Source organism: Rosa chinensis, chromosome 6 (assembly GCF_002994745.2).
Source record: "Rosa chinensis cultivar Old Blush chromosome 6, RchiOBHm-V2, whole genome shotgun sequence".
Lineage (NCBI taxonomy): Eukaryota > Viridiplantae > Streptophyta > Magnoliopsida > Rosales > Rosaceae > Rosa > Rosa chinensis.
Window position 1 is genome coordinate 48,998,560 of NC_037093.1, and position 19,748 is coordinate 49,018,307.

Consider the following 19,748-nt stretch of genomic DNA (forward strand, 5'->3'; position numbering starts at 1 on the left):
GCTAGCACTCCCATGATCGGTCGAAGCTTGGATGCAAGGAAAGATCCATTTCGTCCAAAGGAAGATGACGAAGAGGTGTTGGGAGCTGAAATTTCCTATCTAAGTGCAGTAGGCGCATTATTGTACCTAGCCTAATGTACTCGACCAGACATTGCATTCTCAGTGAACTTGTTAGCTAGATTTAGCTCAGCGCCAACGCAGCGTCACTGGAATGGTATCAAGAACATTTTCGATACCTAAAAGGAACCATTGACTTGGGACTGTTCTTTCCCTACAGAGAGACAAGAGGGACCGTAGATGGAACTGCAATCCCTAAAGGAAATGTTGATGGCGAAAACGCCACTCACTACACTAAAACGCCAAATGACGTTTTGGTCGGTTTTGCTGATGCTGGATACGTCTCTGACCCACATAAAGATCGTTCCCAAACTGGTTATGTATTTACCAATGGGAACACGACGATATCTTGGAGATCAACCAAGCAAACCCTTGTGGCTACCTCCTCGAACCACTCAGAGATCATTGTTCTACATGAGGCGGTTCGTGAGTGTGTATGGTTAAGAACTATCATTGCACATATTCGAGGGACTAGTGGTTTGAGTTCTACCACTGAAAAGCCTACTTGCATTTACGAACACAATGCAGCTTGCATCGAACAGATGAAGCTAGGTTATACTAAGGGTGATAACACAAAACACATATCGCCAAAATTGTCCTACAATCAGCAACAACAGGCTCTCCTCAAGATTCAAGTGAATCAAGTAAGGTCTGAGGAGAATGTGGCAGATTTGTTCACCAAATTATTGCCCAAGGCCACATTTGAGAAACATGTGAAAAACATAGGAATGCGAAGTCTTTCCAAACTCCCTTAATTAATGCAAGTATCAGGGGGAGGTGTAGACTTCAGGGGGAGTCTAACACACACATGTCAGCCTCAAATGTAGAAGGTGTGTTGTGCTCTTTTCCTTCGACCAAGGTGTATTTTTGTCCCACAGGGTTTTTATTGTTACTTGGCAAGGTTTTTAGTGAGGCAACAACTCATGCACCATTTCGTCTTTGACTTGGCACAAGGGGGAGTGTTAAAGGAAAAACATATTGTGAGTCTTCGTCAAAACAACTGACAGAGAGGGAATCAAGGAATCAGTGATTACCATCAATCAGCGCAATTACGGATCAATCAGCATTGAGTATCATCATTGTAATCGATATTTCCATTGTAATTCTATCCCTATATAAAGGGACTATGAAATGAAATGAGTAGATCATTCCAATCTCAATTTTACTTTAACATTTTTCTTAATAGGAGCTTCATTTTTTGGGTTTTTTTTTTCTAATTTTCTCTTATTGACTAATTAATTTTATCATTGGCCAATTAATGTTTCATAATGCCTAATTATCAATTGACAATTACATTTTTTCCTTATTAAAAACAAAAACCTTCTAACCTAGGCTCACAAAATTAGTATTAGTTAAATAGTTTTTATTACTAATTAATTATATCATTAGTAGTTTTCTTAACCAAATATAATTATTTTTACATTCATTTTATGACAACCACAATAATTAATGTAAAAATAGATAATATTTGTTTTAGAGGTAGTAACTACTTCACGTGCAACTTGTTATTACTACTTTTTGAACTAATTTACAAATGTTACCACAATGTGTTATCATATAGGTAAATCATTATATTGAGATTAAGGCCTGGTTTGGGATTGTTGTGCTGTGAGAAGAAGCACTTCCGAATTTGCTGGGAGAAGAAGCACTTCTGATTTTGCTATGAGAAGAAGCAGCTGAGTGTTTGGTAAACAGTTTTCAAAAGTGTTGTGAGAATGAAAAGCAATTTCTGAGTGTTTGGTGAGTTGTAAGTAAAAAGTGTTGTGGCTGAGTATAATTACCAAAGTTGTTATGAATGCTACAAATACTTCTAAAATACATGATTTTGTTTTATGATTATGTACCTGTACTAAATTATTTTCTCATGTATTATCTTGTACACTTGTTTAAAATTTCAAACTAATTAAACAATAAGTTGATGCATTCATTAGACTTTGTGCAATTGTATTTCTTAACACGACCATTTCTCATCTTCCTGGACCATCTCCTTCATATGCATTCTCTTCATTTGAGTTACATGTCATGTTACGAAGGGCAAATATTGAAAGATCTTCATCATAGGCAATTAATAATCTGCAAATAACGTTTTACAAGAACATTTGAAACATAACATGAGAATTACAAAATGGTAAGTCAAACATGACTGTAGTTTAAAATGACCTTTTTCTTGTTTTGCGCAAAGACTAAAAGTATTGCAGAGCATGGAAATCAGATTCCATTCCAAATATCCCATGCCCTATTCCTTTCATGCCTAATTCACCACTCTTATTCTATATAGGACCAAATATACACAAGAGGCAGAAAGATAGAATTCACGGGATGAATCATATAAAGCTAAATCGAACAGAGATCACAACTCAAAGGTCTCAACTTATGAATTTTTTACAAACAAGAACCAAAATCAACAATATCTGATCTTAACATGATTCGCCAATATTGGAAATTTCATTAATTCTTTCGTGCTTTCAACTTGATTCCCACAGAAGCAGATATGAAAAGCTACGAAATGGAGCTTCTTGATTTCTGCGGTTCAAGGAAGTGCTTCCGGATGGAAGCTGATCGTAGAGATTTTACCAAACAACCTAGCTAATTTGTAAAAGCACTTTTGGTGCCAAAAACAGCCCCAAAATCAAGGAAAATGCTTGAGACACCAAATATTTATACCAAAATTGAGTACCAAATGATGTGGCATACACCACTTCATCAATATCATTCCATAAATTTCAATGACATGAATTTATTTATTTTCAATTTAAAAATAGAATGTTTTGAGAAAATATTTTGTATATTATCAAAACCCTAATGTTTTACAAAAATCAAAGCAATTACAAATATAATTACACTGCTTCTCGTGAAGAGCAGCCAATATTATTCATTGGCTTCATCTTGCTCAAATGGGGAAGAGGATGGAGAATAAAACGGACAGGGAGACCATTTATTCTTATCCAATTCTTTATTTAAAGTCTATTATCCATTAACATTTTTAATTTACAGACAAGCTAGTTGACCTCATCCCTGCTCAGTTCTATTTATCCAATGACGATCGGAATAAGCCATGGTTTCAAGGCCTCAGCAACCTTGCAAAAGCTTTAGATAAGAAAGAAATAAAGAAAGACATTAAGAAAGCTCGCATAGATCAATTCAAAACTCAAACATCAAAGACCCAGTTATAATGTTTCATGTGGGAATTGCTTTTTTTTTCTTTCTAATATATATTTTGATCTGGGTATCAAGGTTTCAAAGAGCCAAATTGCTAGAACAACTGCATCTATTCACTTTCTAAATTAATTCGGTATTTTGTTTAATTGTGACTTTTATTTAATATAAGTTTTTTTAATTCTTGAAAAAACATGAAATTTATTTTATATCCAACAAGGAAATCCATATCAACAGAAATCTCAAATAAACTGATGATATGGCATGTGCCATGTCATTTGGTAACTCCAAAATCAATCCTAAATTAAGCCTAAATCAACTCAAGATGACTGCATATCTATTGAAAACATATATGTGCTGTTGAATAATGTTCTACGGGGTCAATTAATATACCTTGGGGAATAATTTGTCCCTTGAAACGTTGGAGGCAATGATCAACATACGTTGAAATATACACTACCACAAATGTAAGCAATAGATACCATTTCTTAGCCACTTTTGCAGAAATGGTGAGAGCACAAGCCAATAGGCACACTATTGTTAGTTTTAGTGTCATATTTTACAAAATATCAGACCCACTTGTTTTTTTATTAATATAATATATATTTTTTAATCTACAACTGAGGACTAGCTAACACATATATATAAGTAAAAGCTGAACACTATCAAAACGAAAAAGAAAAGAAAAAATAGAAGTCTTCTCTCTCTTGTCCTTGTGAGATATCTTCTCTACAAGTTGCTTTCTCTTTCCTCTCCACACCAATAAAATTCAATAAAATCATCACAGTGATGCAAGTCCAACTCATGTTTTATTATCGATGCAGATCCCAAACTCTCCTCGCTTGGAATCGATCTTGCAATTCATTTCAACAAACTTCTTCATTCAGATCTGGCCCCCAACATGTCATCAGTCTTCACCTTCAACTCTTCAAGCTCCATTGCATGGTGATCCAACTGATTTGTTGAGGTTCATAACTTCATATCTGTCGCTCCTCTCTTTAATACATATATATATATATATATTTATTTATTTATTTATTTATTTATTTAGATATGGGTTGAATCTTTGCTTGATGTCCATGTGGGTTTGACAAAGGAATTGTCTTTCCTCAAATTTAATTTAGATCTATATAACTTTCGATTGTTCTTATGTCAGATTTAGTTTTTTCTAAATTTTTAGGATTTTAGTTGTCTCAATAATTTTTGGTTTTTAATTTCGAATGCTTAACTTCTCCGCACACCCACACCCAAAACCCACCGCAATGTCCATCTCTTCCTCCTCCAAAATTAGCACGGAATGATTCCACCCATCTCCAATCCCGGCCAAGATCTCATCAACAAGGTAGTCACCCTCATCCACAATCCCTGCACTTCTTTTATGCGAAGTGGGTGGTTCCGAAACACTGGTATAGGATAGCTAATCCAGTGAGACGTGTTTGCAGCTAATGCTAGTGTAGAGGTTTCATAATCTCAAGCTGTGATTCCATTTCAATGTGTTGCGGACTTATGTCAGCTGTAAAGTTATTGCTTCATTGCTAAAATTTTAATAGCCTTTTGTATCCAGGGAAAATCGGCTGCTCCTGTGACTAAAGAAGGACTTGGAAGAGCCACTCAAACTTTTCTTCACACTCCTGCTGCTCAGGTAAAGGGAATAATTTATATAGTTTAGTATCCTATGAAGTTGTTAAATTTGAATTTTTTGTCTTGAACTTTCTTGGTTAACACCAACTACCCCGTATAATTGCTGTACAATGTTGTTCCCGTAGCCTAAGGCTACTAGCTAGCCAATCTACCTCACAGTAATAACCTCAGTTGTTCCAATTTTTATGATTCAATTTGTTCCAATAATTGTTGGTTTCTAATTTCAAATGCTTAACTTCTCTAGTTTATGCCCCAGACCTTGTTACGATTTGGAAACTTTATACTCCTACATGTGTCTAACATGAAGACTTTATACTATGTACCTAAATTTTACATAGTCTAAGTTAGATTCTTTACTATCTAACAGGAAGACTTTATACTGCGACCTGATGTTAGTTGGAGTTGGAGTGTTAATGATTTTTGTATCTCTATATGGATCTATATCAGTTTGATATGCTTTTTATGGTTTATGGATTGCACTGTGATTACTTTTTTTTTTCTTCTTTTTTTTTGTTCTTTTTTTTTTGGGGGTAAGAGTAATTACTCTATCTTTAACCATAAGTCTTTTTTGGTTTTTTGTTTGACCCCCTCAGAGGTTCTTGCTCTGCTAGTAAAAATGAGGATATCTCCTCACTTGCTTATAGAATTTCTTTTCTCTATCACTGGGGCAGATTACCATTGCAGAGTAAGATTCTATTAGCACTTTAATTCTTCATCTTGCAATGCATTTATATATGTATGCTCTGTAAATATATGTAGTAATTCTTCCTAATGTTTGGCTGCAGATAAACAATGTGGGCACTAGAATTGAATTTCTAGTTTCCATTTTAATTTGCCAACTTTTGGAACTGGATTCTCTTCTGATGAAAGCTTATCTGGTTGTTATGCAATGCTGCCAGCTGCAACTGAAGGTACTTTACTTCCATTTCTTGAAGTCATTTTGCATATAATTTGAAGTTGAAGAATGATCTTAAGGGTTTGTACTTCTCTACTTGTTTCAGGACAAATAAAGTCATTGGCAAACAACTTGGAGTTGTGTTTGGAAAAAAGATGACATGAGGAAGAACAGTATTGCTCCTTCACTATGGACCTGTAAGATCTTTTTCAGTTTCCATGTCAGTCAATAGTTGCATATTTCCGACTAATTAGGTTTGAAGGATTTAGGTTCTATAGGGCACATGTCAATCAACATACTCCTGGGATAGCACACATGCTTTGTGAATAAGTAAAGTAAATAAAAGCTAGTCCTGAGTGTAATTTTTTTTGTCCTTTTTATACAGCATCTCAGCAAGGAAAATTTCTCCTGGAACAATAATCTAGTGTTTAGTTTATTTTAATTGTGCACTCTCGGATGATCTTACAATGGTTGGATGTGCAATATTTGATCATCTTACAATGGTTGGATATGCAATATTTTTCATAAGTTATGATTCATATTCTTTTCATAAGCCACAGAGTTGGAGAACATTTAGTATTCCTTTAAATCTGTTGGGATTGCTTTGCATTTGAATGCTAGAAATGTATAAGCTAAATTTGATACAAATTTTGCTCGTCTGGTGTAGTGAATCCATGATCCATGAAGATGTAATTATCCATGAATGAGAAGAAATGAGAAAGATCAAGGCTGGAATTATGGATCACCAACTACTAGATAGTTTTTATATGGATCGTCACTATGTTCTTTGTATTATGTGTTTTAAGGATTTTCTTAGTAGTCGATAGCTTATAATATTGTAAATTTGAAGGCATTGTGAAATTTAATTTTTTAATTTTTTTTATTTTGAAATATAAGGAGTCACCAATAAAAATTGGTGAGAACATGAATTGGAATAGTAAAGAGTTTTTCTATTGGAACCTCCAAATTTACTCACTTGACGTCTATGCTTTTTACACCTCCTATCAAATTTTCAAATACTAAATTTACTCATTAAACCTCACTAAAGTTCCTCAAATAACCTCACTCATATAATTAATTTACAAACAAACTAAGATCTTTATAATAAAAAACTTAGTCATTTCAATGATTTAATTACTCTATAAATCTTAATTACATTTCCATTTATTAATCAGACAACATAAATCTCTTATCCAATAAAAAAAAAAATCAAACACAAGGTATTGAGTTTTAAAAATTAATAAAAATAAAATAACATGAACTATTATGTGATTTTTTTATTTATTTATATTTTCTTTTTTAGCTGTTCAAAAAAAATAAAGATTAATCATTTTTTCTTAATGTTTCTCTATTTCCTGTACCTCATGATTAATTATTTAAATATTTTTTATTTATTTTTATTTGCTAGCTCTTTTTTTTTTCTTCTTCGTTTTACAAATATAATGGATAGATTTAGATTTAGGGCATAATATAATTTATTTTGTTCTCCCTAACCAATATGCGTTCAATATACATATCATACATTTTTATCTTAATCATAGTTTTATTTCTTTATATATATATATGTATAAATATGTAGTGAAATTGGAAAATGAAAATAGATAGGGAAAATAATAAAGAATGCAATCTAATATTATTGAATTGGAAAGTCTAGAGAAAATAAATATAACCATTTTTTTTTGTATAATTATTGTCCTTAATAGTCATTTTATAGTAGGTTATATATGCCATTTAATAATTCATAATAGAGTGAGGTCAAGTGAGCAGATTTGGAGGTCCCAATAGAAACTCAGTTAAAGGGAATCACGATTTCATAGGTTGGTGAGTTGTGGGACGCATAAGAGTCAACTCACCATTGTTTTTAATTGTGACTTCTTGGGTATTTTGTCACGCCAGCAATAGGGACTATTAATTAATAGTGACAACAGTGGTGTCTATTGCTTTCACACACTAATTATTGGTGTTTATAGATCCAATATACACCAATAAAAATGGTGTTTATAGGCTATTTTTGTGGTAGTGATACCTGAAGCTTATTGGTGCTGTTAGTCTGTTACCCATATTTGTTCGTGGATTTGGGAAAATGAAGATGGTAATGAACAACCTCTGTTTTGAAATGGCATGAAAATTAAGGCGGTTGCCATAATTTATAATTTTATTTTAGGTCCTATTTCATGAAACGATTTAAGGAATTAAGGGTGATCATTAGCATTTGTGTTCTTAATTTGTTCTCTACTGCAACTGCATCTGAAGAAAATCCCAGTTCGTAAGTTCTTCGTTAATTCGGATTTTTTTGTTTTTCGTCTTCAAGGAGTTAACGACAGCGTTAGGAAAGTTGAGAAGAAAAAGACCCAATGATATGAGCTGATGTGGCTATGTTTTAGACATTAGATCAATTGGAAGCTCCAGATTTTAGTAAATTTACATAACTGCACACCCTCTGCACTGCAGAGGAGCTGGATCCATTTCACAAGGGAGGCATTTGTTCTTGACGATATAGTCCACTGTATAGTTGAAGCCAAACTTGCTAACAGCCTTGATAGCATCTCTAAATCCTTGGCCATAAATTTTGTCTTGATTAAGTTCCATACAATGCGCCGTATAATCTTTCAAGTCTTTTGTATATTGAACTTGTACACTGGTTTTGTAAAAGGAGTCAACACCACTAGTACAAAACCACTCCATCCACATGTATCCCATTAAACTGCAAATGCCTTCTTCAACACTTCTTTCCAATTTCCCTCTACAACCTATCCACCAAATAATAATAAATATGTAAAAATCAAAAGAAACTGGATAATATCTAGCTTATATATTAAACCAACAGAGATTAAGATATATGGTTACATTTTTTAAAGTCCAGAGTTGCCATTTATCTAATATGAATACAGCTTCATATTTCGAGGACATAATAATAAATCAACAAAAATAGTTCTCATGCTGATAATAACTATATATATATATATATATATTTGTTGTTATGAAATATTTTCGGCAAAGAAAAAAAAAATCTTTGAAATAAAATTTTAAAAGCAAATTGGCGTGTGCTAAGTGGCTAGTATCATATATGCAAGTAATATTTCTGATTTTTAGGTCTCTTTTTTCTTTGGCCCAGATTATGTACTTGTTTTATTGATTCACTGATAGTATAGCTGCATATGCAATACACAAGTTTATTATGTTTTTTCCTGAGAAAACTTAACAAAGCTTAATCAAGATTCAGACCTTGAAGGTAAAACCATGCATGCATCATCTCATGTGCCATTGTTTCACCCATGCGGACTCTGCAATTAGTTGACAAAACTTACATATCAGATACATAAAATTGCAAATATATGTACGAATCTACTATAAAAAATAAAACATAGTTAATATACCCCGGTGAACCGAACAAAATTATCAATGCCTTTACTGAACTTTTTCGTCGCAGGGTCAATAAGTTGCAACGTCGGGTTAACCTCTCTGTGTGTTTCTCCACCTTAATAATTCCTTCACGCGTTGAACATTTGTTAATCTGCTTACAAATTAACCAAAGTGAGCAAGGTTTTAATTATAGCATAGACAGATTTTCTGTTTCTTGTAATCGATAAATTGAATTTATGCATAAATGGATGAATACGTACCGTTGTGCAAGCACGCAAACTGCTGTCCTTGTTCCATATGGTACCAATCGTCTCTCTGCCTGCACAGGCCGCACTCTCATAATAAATCAAGGTCGTAGCAAAACACAACTAAGATTTAACATAAAAAAAAAAAGTAGTAATTAATTTATGTTTAGCTACTAAACATATACAACAAATATAATTTATTCATTACGGGTGTATATATGCACTAAACTTGCATGATGGGAGCCGAATTAAAAATGAGTGAGGAAAGATGGAAATATGGTAGACATGATACATGAATCACTCCTAGTAAGATCACTTCTAGAGTCAAGATATATATCTTTTTGATAGAGAACTTCGTTTTTTTATTTTATTTTTTTATAGTTTTTATTTATTTTACCGTAAGGATCTACCGTAGGTTGTTGGGAACAAAAAAAAATTGCACTTATGGTATGAAAAGTTGATTCATGATCAATAAATTTTCAATTCTACTCTCTTCTAAAGAATTAATTAAACTTATTTTCTCTTCTTCTAAAGTTGTAAACACAAGATTGGAAGGAAAAAAAAATAGAAGTGAGTCAAGTGACTGTCGATCATTCTTCTCGCTCTTATTCCTTATACTAAACGAATCATATATAATAATATACCTGGTATGAATTTGAGCATCATATCCTTGTCGACCAACAAAAAAGGAATGGTTTCATCCACCACGAGGTTTAAACTTCTGTAAAATTCACGCACATTTTGAATAAGGGGCATGCATTCCTCTGGATCCAAGGTAGCAATGCTAGAACAATATGAGCAAAGTTTTCTGCCATTATCATCAAGGTCCAAATATTCTGGGTCCTGAGCTTTCTGCATGAATTGAAACAAACGAAAATAAGTCCCCAACTTAAGTTACATTATCAAACTATGACTGGTAGACTTAATTGAAATTAGATGTCTTCCCACACACCTTAAATCTATGACAGGTATAACACCTGAGAGTCCCATCATAGGCATGTTCACGACACACAGATTCCTCCCACTATGTATAGTAGCTCAATTTATTCTGTAGAAACAGAAAACGCAATTCTTTTCAACTATAATAGAGATTATGTGAAAAAGAAACCACATAATCAATAAGATGAAAATATACTTACAGAATATACATTGCAGACTCCGCACTGAGTAGCCATGACTATGGATAGATAGCAATTTCTGTGAATATTGAATATATGGGATGCGCGGTTGTCCACTTTATAGTAGTACTTAGATTTGTGTCGAGATTGAAAACTGATAATATATATGTTTACCTTTTTGAAATGGAAAAGGAACAAAGATGTTGAGTTTTAATCTGATTCTTTTTTGTGAATTTTTCTTTTATTATATCAACAACTGAGAAATATAACAACTAATTTTTTATGAGTCGAACTCACAACCTCACACTTATAAATGGAGAGATTAATGTCGACACTAGACTAAATTGTACTGCGCATGAAAAATTATCTTTTTTGTGTTTTCCATGAAATCATAATTCACAAATAACATTGACATATATGGTATTTTCTTGATCAAAACTAAAATTTCTTCAATTATGATACATAACTAGGGCTAATAATTAATTTTGATTAACGAAGATCTTGCTTCTCTACCTAGGAATTTAAGACTAGGAGAGGCTTTAACTAGCAAGCCTGCTATCCTATCCTACCTACTAGTCTTGATTGATTTTGTTTCTCTGCGAGTAAGCAATCGTCTTAACCTCCCAATTGATTATTAAATGAAAGAACATATATACCTTTACATGCATGCCAAAAACTAAACTACGAGGTTTACAATATATACTGAGCGTACAAGGACTCTCCTAATCTCGACCTCATCAAGCTCCTCCTCCTCGGGTTGGGAAGCCCAGTCTACTTCTCCGATTTCCAGACAAACCCTAGCCTTCAATACTAGTTTCATGACTATTATGTGAATAGACTTCAGTGTCAAAACCACTGAGCTCGAGATGGCAAGAGGACTAGTATATATGAAGAAAATTCGCATTTTATAAGACGTTCCCTCTACTCTAATTTTTGGGCCTCTAAAAATGCAAAAAAAAAAAAAAAAAAAAAAAAATAATAATAGAAAAAGTGAAAGAGTTGAACTTTTCAATTTAGTCCATGTTTTAGAAAATATAGTCAATTTGGTCCAGAACCGAGCTGTCTCATCTGAAAACAAAGCAAGTCTGTGTGGCCACACCTCTTCTCCGCCATGAACTAGAAGGCAGTTCTGCTCTAAATCTAAACCACCACGTTTCTAATCGCAGTCTCTCTCTCTCTCTTCAATCCCAATCGCACCATTTCAACTCATCCTATATTGAGAAAATGGCCACCAAATTGCAGATATTTACAGGATTGACCATGGCTTCAACTCCCGCCTCTTCGTTCCAATCCCCGCCTTCTTCTTCCTCATCCTCCACCACCCTCTCCATGGTCAGGAGACCTCTCACGACGTCGTTTTTCAACGGCGGAGGTATGCGCCTCTTTCTCACTCCCCTGTGTTTTTGATTTCATTCAAGTTCGAAATAGTAGAATTGATTTTTCCGTTCTCTCTCCCTCAAAACTATATCTTGTTTTGGAAATTGGGAGATTATTAGATTTCTGGAATTCAAATGTGTTCTACTCATAATGTGTCAGTTGCTATTTTAGCTGTCTTAGGGTTGGAATTCTCATGTTTGGAGGCTGAATGGTGTTTCAAATAGGTTAGATGTTATCGAAAATGTTCCGAAATGTTTTGATGTTAGTGCTAGAGTAGTTTTTGGTTGATTGATGAACAATCCTCACCCTTCTGCAATGCATCCAACTTCATTTGGAAGTCCAAGGTAACTAGTCAAGTACAAGTACTAGCTTTTGGATAAGTGCACATAGGGGCGTTAAGAATGTTCTGGTATCATTTGTAAAGTTGTTTAGTTGACACTTATTTCTACATTGCTTAGTTACACTCCTAGTGGCATTAGATTTTTTGAAGGGGCATGATCTGACTTGGGTCATTTTCGTTCTTGTGTTTCACTATTGGCTGAAGAGCAGTGTGCTGTGTTTGTTGAATTGATCAGAGTTCCGCCAAATTGTTGTGTTTTTGGCTGTTTTTTTTTTTTGGGTGGTCTGTTGGAACTTTTAAGGAGGCTGAGCAGAAGGTGAAAACTTTCTGCGAAAGAGTGAAACTTGGGATTTCTTTGTGAGTATCGATGAATGGGGAGTTTAGAGACATTCCGGTTTCTATAATGTGCGCTTAGCTTTTTTGTTTTGTTTTGTAGTTATTAACAAGTGTTGTATTCCTGCTTTCTGCTTATTGTTGCTCTCTGTTTTTCTGTTTGGTAATGCCCCTAGGTAGTTTGTTATTGTTCTCAGCTCTGTCGTTTGGTGTTCATGTATTGGTTACATGTTTTAATGCATGTGGATGTAGGCTTGTTGGACACTCTGCTCTTTTGATTTCGAAAGGTCTTGGTTCCTTATAAAAAATCAGTACTTTAACTTGACTTATTTTCATATCTGTTTTTGTCTAAACCAATGGGTGTCAAATTTTGGGAACATATAATTCAAAAGCTAATTATTTTGGTTTGAAAGTTTGTATACGATGTAAGAAATCATTTTGGTAATGTCCCACCCTCCTAGACTCTAGTAGCAGTGGACTGTGAAGGATTTCAACAAATTTGTAATTTTCAGCCTCATTTATCTGGTTGCCACTCGACCCTAAACCCTACTATCTTTTTTTTTATTTCTTCCAGCATAGGCATGATGGCTTGTCAGAAGAAAGATTTAAAAAGATCTTTAGATAATCAAGGTCGTGTTCTCTGATTGTAGGAGCCTACTTTATGTGTAATATAGTGCCATTATTGTACTCTAGTGGGTGTACTATGTTTCTGGAAAAACAAGCATTACCTATGTTCCTGAAATAATTCACTTTGTTTTATTTCTTTAATTCAGAAAAAGTATAATAGTATGCTAGTTTTTGTCGCTGTTGTTTATTTACTTCATCTCTGTAGTATTATTTACTAGTAGAGTTAATGTTAAGAATATCAATTTAGTTGAGGAAATGCAAGGACAGTGTAAGCAATGAGATTTTTTCTCTATCTCGTTATCTTGTCAGGCTCTCATAATGTCAGATGTAATAATGACATGGAGCAGCCTGATATAGGCAAGAATAAACAAACATGCCATGTGATTGTTGGCTTATTTGATACTAAGATGCTATTGCTAGCAATAATACTGCTATGGAACATCTGAAAATTGAGTTACTTTATTAAGTTTGTTGTTACTCTCACATCAACTTTATAATTGGATTTTTGTGTTTGTGTGTTATCATTAAGGGCCTTTCATTTTTCCCTAAATCTCTGTTTATTATGTCCATGTAAGATACATGAATTGCATATTTTAACTTAGAGATGTTGACATTATTACACATACATAGAATGAAAAGGTGAGAACATAAAAGGATAATTACATTTGATTGATTGGAGCGGTCAGTGCTGTATATGGATTAATGATATGGTTAAGAATTTCATCTTACACTACCTGTTTTGAAGTTTTGAATAGCTTTGCACTCTAGTTTTTTAGGTGTTGATGATGTTCTAGTCCCAGTTGAACGTAAATTCTGGTCATAACTTGACATATCAAAATAATAGTTGATTCGTTGTGAGCTATGGAAATTGTGTAAACACCACCTACAAGTAGGTATTATCTCCCGTCTTACATTTACTTTTCTTTCAGTGGGAGCTCTAAAAGTTGAAGTCATTAGGGTTGCTCCTTCCAATAAGCGACATCATTCAAGACAACGTGGAGGTGCTCTCGGTACCCGTATGAACCTTTTTGACCGGTTTTCTAGAGTTATCAAGGTGACATTGATAGCTTAACCTGTATCCGCATAATAATAACAATGTGACGTTCTTATTATACCTAGTACCTTCCTTACACAAGTTTTACTGATTGCAGTCGTATGCAAATGCAATCATAAGTTCCTTTGAAGATCCTGAGAAAATCTTGGAGCAAGCAGTTCTTGAAATGAATGATGACTTGACAAAGATGCGTCAGGCCACAGCACAGGTAATGCTATTTTCCCAAATTTTTGAATCAATTCTTTGCATTTTTAGTACAAGTATTTGGGAGTTTCGCGCAATTTCCTTGTGTTTTTTACTCTTATATGTTCTAGAATTTACTCATATTCATTGTAGATTTCCCATCTTCAGTTGCGTCAGTTATCTCTTTTTACTTTTTATCTTCCATCTGTTATCTTTTTATATTAGTTCATCTCTTTTACTTCTTTCTTGTATGTTATTAGTTCATCTCTTTCTTTTACTTCTTTCTTTTTATGTTATTTTTTTATCTTCCATCAATTCATGAGAGGTTATTGTAGTGAACTTCAGGTATTTTATAAATGTCTATGCATTTCTTTACTGATATGGTTTATATACTTTTTGTTTATTTTGAATTGATCATAGTTATCTTTGTTTTCCTTATGAAGGTATTGGCTTCTCAAAAACGATTGGAAAATAAGTACAAAGCTGCGCAACAAGCGTCTGAGGACTGGTAATGTAGATGGGATGGTTGTCTAATGTTACTAGTATTGTCAAGTGATTTGTAAATTCACGGTCTTTCTTTGATATAGGTATCGAAAAGCACAATTAGCTCTTCAGAAAGGAGAGGAGGATCTTGCACGTGAAGCTCTGAAGAGGCGTAAATCTTTTGCGGCAAGTCTAATCAGTAGTAGAAGTTTTCTATGTGTTTAGATGTTTCTCACTTACTTTTTGTTTCATGTTTTTAATTTTGAGAACTTTCTGCTTTTCAGCCATTGTACTGAGCAAATACATGATTTGAAGTATTTAGCTCAAGTTGACAACTAAAAGAGTTGGAACCCTATATATGAATCATCATGAATCCAATGTTTCCTTTCGCCTCAGACTACTTGCCTCACCTTCAGGCTGCAAAGGGTTATACAAAATAATTTATATTTCTTTATTTGTATTTCAGGATAATGCTAATTCTTTGAGAACGCAACTTGATCAACAAAAAGGTGTTGTTGATAATCTTGTGTCTAATACAAAGGTAAGCTAATTTCTATTTTATCATTGAATTCTTTTGTTACCAGATTTATATTTATCATTGAAATTGTTTGTGTTACTCATGTTTTATGAAAGATAGAATTGCTGACTGGCATCTGCATTTCCAGTCTTTTTGCATGTTATGACTATAAAGCTTAGCATCTGATGGCATGCCTATTGTGTAAGCCCCCTTTAGGATCTTTGTGTTTTACTTAAGCAAAATCAGAAAATAGATGAACTGAAAACAGAAACAACACAGCAGATTTTAGAGTGGTTCAGCCAAAACTTTAGCCTACGTCCACTTCGTGATCTCTCTTAAGAGATTCACTAGCACTATGAAGAATTTAGGTGTTTACAAGTACTTATTGCAGATCCCTCAAACCCCTCAGACTAGTTCTTATCTCTCTATCACCTTGACTCTCAGTTTTCTGCACTTTCTGTCTTAATTCCAGAAAACTGACTGCAGCCCCTATTTATAGGGCATAGAGGCTGCTGATACAATTTGGGATTAGGATTCCTAACCCTAATAGACTAAGCTTTTAATACAAATCCTAATAGAACTTGAAAGACTAACTTTCCTAGAACTTATAGAAAAGCTGCGCGCAAACCTCTTTCCTTTCTAGACTTGGATTTGAATTCTGCATCCTAATTTTCAGATTGTATCAATGAGCCAAAAACACAACAATGCCAGAGAGTCAAGTTTCTTGTTTGAAGCTTGCAAATCAAATTTGCTGTATGGCTTACGAAAAGTAGCAAGTTTACTATCTACTTTTGGCCAAAAGGAAGTGCTAGTTATTATGTGTTTAAGAGACTGATGAATTATAGATTGAGAGAAAACCAAAAAAAGATTAGATAAAGATTTTCCTATAAAAGATGAAGGATGAAGAGAGAAGCTTTTTGATTAAAGAAAAGGTTAAGAAGTATATTTGATCCTGTGATTATCTTATCAGGTTTTATCTGTTACTACTTAGGAATGACAAAGTTTTATAATTAGGAGAAAATAAGCAAGTGTTCTCTTTCTTATGTTCATAGAAAACTGTCCGAAAGAGTAAGCATTGAGGTTAATCAGTTTTTATCAAAATTAGCTTTTCTTAGCATATATAATTACAACTATTAGTAGTGCTTGCAATTATGTGGATATGAATGCAATTATTACTATCATGTACATTTTATGTAGCTTTTAGAGAGCAAGATACAAGAAGCAAGATCGAAAAAAGATACCCTCAAAGCACGCGCTCAGTCTGCAAAGTTTGTTACCAATTCTCACTTTCCTTTTCTACAAAGTCTGTCATCTCCATTTTCTTAAGAAAGAAAAAAAAAAAATTTGGGTCAATGGAGTTGGGTATCTCCTTAATGTCGCTGTTAATGGTCACTGTGCTGTTGCTTCAGGACTGCTACTAAAGTGAGTGAGATGGTGGGGAATGTCAATACAAGTAGTGCCCTTTCCGCTTTTGACAAGATGGAGGAGAAAGGTAAGGAAGTTGTCTATTTGGAAACACATTATGATTTAGTCAAGCTCCTAGTTTATTAGATTCTTTGTTTTACTTATATTGTTAACAAAAGGCCGTTTGTGGAAATTCAAAAATTTAATCATTTGAGGGGGAGTTTGCTTTATATAATCAGATTGAAGGGGTAACAATGTCTTACTGCCGTGGCTTTAGATTATAAGTGAAGTTACTTTTATTATGCCTGTGCTGTATACTTCTGTTTGCTCAAGTTATTGAATCTAACCACATGGTTATGTGCGTTGCATGTTGATTGTCTATTATCGATTGGTGACAGCCACATTTATATTGCACTGAATCTTTATGTTAAACATATAGACATGTAGGTGGATGCATATTAATGTTCAAATTCTTTTTCCTATGAATAGTCCTGGCAATGGAATCCCAAGCAGAAGCTCTTGGCCAGTTAACTACAGATGATCTGGAAGGAAAGGTGAGGGCTCATTGTCTTGGCTACCCATTCCATGTTTGATCTGGCGTGTCTATAATTCAATATCATCTTCTGATTGATTAGACCCATGGAAAGTGGAAAGACAAAGCAGATCACACATGTTTAGAAAAACAATATAGAAACTGTCAAAAAGGAAGCTTAATAATCTGTTATGGTGGCATAGTTCCAGCTGTATAAGACATGCATATATACATACATACATAGTAGTGGGTAGGAACATAGATTTCATCACGTATGGTAATACATACCATCTTGTGTTTGGATAGGATGTTCTTTGTATCTCCTGTTTCAAAAAATTTATTCTAGACCAGGTTCTTTGTTTCAAATGTACTTTGGTTATTTATAGTGAGCTTCGAAGGCAAAGAAAACTGCTGATTTTCAAATGACCATATAAGATGATTACAATTTACGCTGTTTAGCTGCCTAATTGATAGTAGTACATTGATTTACCATTTAACCTACTTATGATAGTTTCTCTGCTCATACTGGATTTCTTATCATTTCAAATCTGTACCGAAATTGCAGTTTGCGATGCTAGAGAGCTCTTCTGTTGATGATGATCTTGCAAGCTTGAAGAAAGAACTGTCTGGTAGTTCAAAGGTATGCCTTATCATGCAGGAGAAATATATATTCTTGAAAAAGTGCAATCAATTTTAGGTTCTTAAACTTTTTTGTTAATCCTTCTCAACAACCGGGGTCATTGACCTATTTTTTTTCTTTTGTTACTCCAAACAGAAAGGAGATCTTCCACCCGGAAGAACTGTTACTCCCAGTTCAAACAAGGCATATCCATTCAAGGATTCTGAAATTGAAATGGAGCTTAATGAATTGAGACGGAAAGCGCAGGACTTCTAAGTTTTGCCCAGCAGGCGCACATTCCATTTCTTTAAACACAAATATGAAGTTGGTTTCATTCAAAGTACCGGCTAGCATTTGTATAGTAGAAGGCCTACAGATTAAGTGTATAGCTAGAGGCCAAACTTGAAGCAGAGTTTTTATTTGTTATAGTAGACTCTAATTGTAAGTCTGCAGCAAGCTAGTTTCTTTTTTTCTTTGAACTACATAGTGCATTTACAATTAGAATACTATGTTTGGCATAAGATTGAGCTCAAGAGGACATTACTTGGCAGGCAACGGTGGTCTGATTGCTCCATTTCCTTGGAAGTTCCGCCTTTGAGGCTAGTTATTTGTAGTGAGTAGTGGTGCTGTTTCGATTAAACATGGGCCTTATTTAACTTAGCACTAAGTTTTGTTCATACTTCATACTCAAAATATGTATCGTTCTCGTAATACATATATTTCAAACCAGTGCCCAGCTACGACGTTGATGATAGAGCAAGCCTCTCTCTTAGGCACCTGAAATAGTCCAACAATTCTTCATGACCAGGAAGGTTGTCCTTGATCACAGTGACTTCTCTGAAATTCTTGATCCAATCCTCCAAGCGAGGAAACTTGTTGGCTTCTAAAAGCTTCACACCAGCTGCTTCTTCCATCTCTTGAAGCCAACCAGCTATCCATCCAAATGCCAAGTCTGCCAGTCCAACTTTGTCCCCACCAAAAAATTTCTTTTCTCCAAGCCCTTGTTCTTCCATTATTTTCAGCACTTCTTGTCCCTGTACTCTTGCCCTCTCATGCTCTTCCCCCACTGTATGAAAAAAATTAATAAAAATGGGGCTCTACAGTCCCCAATATTGCTAATCAGTCATCCGATTGATGTGAATAAATGTAAGGTTAAAAATGATTTTCGGTATCCACACTATAGTGAAAATTTCAATTTTGGTGTATGTGTTACAAATTATTGAATTTGATTCACAACATATGGACCAAAATTGAAATTCAAAATGTGTAATATAGTGGTTGTTATTTGTTTTAGTCGAGTTTTGGATGAGTCTCTAAACGACTTAATCAAAATATATCTTACCTTGTCCTCTCCAAATTTAGTCCAAAACCGAGCCGTGGCCCTCTCATAAGGGTCATCAGAAAGCAAGGGATTCTGTGGCCACACCTCCTCAATGTATTCAAGAATAACAGTAGACTCTAAGATCGGTTTTCCACCATGAACGAGCACCGGTACCTTCTTATGAACTGGGTTGTACTGTAAAAGACGATCACTCTTGTTGATGAGGTCCTCTTCCACATCTTCATACTTCACGCCCTTCAGTTTCAGAGCCCATATGACCCTGTAACAAAAGGGACTAGGCCATGTTCCTAGTAGCTTCACTTCTTCCATTTCTGTGTAAAGAATAAAGGTGTTTTGATCTTCCTACCGACCTACCTCTTTTTAAGGATGTGCTGGTCTTTATAAGCTGTTGGACAATCAAAC

General features: G+C 34.3%; 3 protein-coding genes and 1 non-coding gene across 8 annotated transcripts; 2 read left to right on the top strand and 2 right to left on the bottom strand.

The window, feature by feature from the left end:
- Positions 1–3,933: 3,933 nt before the first annotated feature.
- On the top strand, positions 3,934–6,745 carry LOC112173552. Of its 5 annotated transcripts, none has more exons than XR_002925594.2 (7): positions 3,934–3,988; positions 4,098–4,240; positions 4,838–4,915; positions 5,508–5,599; positions 5,700–5,825; positions 5,916–6,006; positions 6,477–6,745. It is a non-coding gene; the product is annotated as an uncharacterized LOC112173552 (transcript). The 5 variants fall into 5 exon arrangements; XR_005802345.1 differs by having other exon boundaries at positions 3,963–4,008; XR_005802344.1 differs by having other exon boundaries at positions 3,958–4,240.
- Positions 6,746–8,219: 1,474 nt separating this feature from the next.
- LOC121049821 (protein DA1-related 1-like) lies at positions 8,220–10,461 on the bottom strand. The gene is made up of 6 exons (XM_040508042.1): positions 10,370–10,461; positions 10,062–10,269; positions 9,433–9,491; positions 9,187–9,323; positions 9,035–9,093; positions 8,220–8,559 (listed from the first exon to the last, which is right to left on the bottom strand). The coding sequence occupies exons 2-6, from the start codon at positions 10,171–10,173 to the stop codon at positions 8,231–8,233; spliced, it is 696 nt and encodes a 231-aa protein (XP_040363976.1). The 5' UTR covers positions 10,174–10,269; positions 10,370–10,461; the 3' UTR covers positions 8,220–8,230.
- Positions 10,462–11,565: 1,104 nt separating this feature from the next.
- Positions 11,566–18,559, top strand: LOC112169020 (membrane-associated 30 kDa protein, chloroplastic). The gene is made up of 11 exons (XM_024305954.2): positions 11,566–11,907; positions 14,142–14,266; positions 14,364–14,474; positions 14,893–14,957; positions 15,037–15,118; positions 15,399–15,473; positions 16,647–16,717; positions 16,859–16,941; positions 17,343–17,407; positions 17,951–18,025; positions 18,161–18,559. Exons 1-11 carry the CDS (start codon positions 11,760–11,762, stop codon positions 18,278–18,280), a joined length of 1,020 nt encoding a protein of 339 aa, XP_024161722.1. The 5' UTR covers positions 11,566–11,759; the 3' UTR covers positions 18,281–18,559.
- LOC112169023 (probable glutathione S-transferase) lies at positions 17,785–19,710 on the bottom strand. Its single transcript, XM_024305958.2, has 2 exons — positions 19,347–19,710; positions 17,785–19,101 (listed from the first exon to the last, which is right to left on the bottom strand). The coding sequence occupies exons 1-2, from the start codon at positions 19,653–19,655 to the stop codon at positions 18,742–18,744; spliced, it is 669 nt and encodes a 222-aa protein (XP_024161726.1). The 5' UTR covers positions 19,656–19,710; the 3' UTR covers positions 17,785–18,741.
- Between the last annotated feature and the right edge of the window lie 38 nt (positions 19,711–19,748).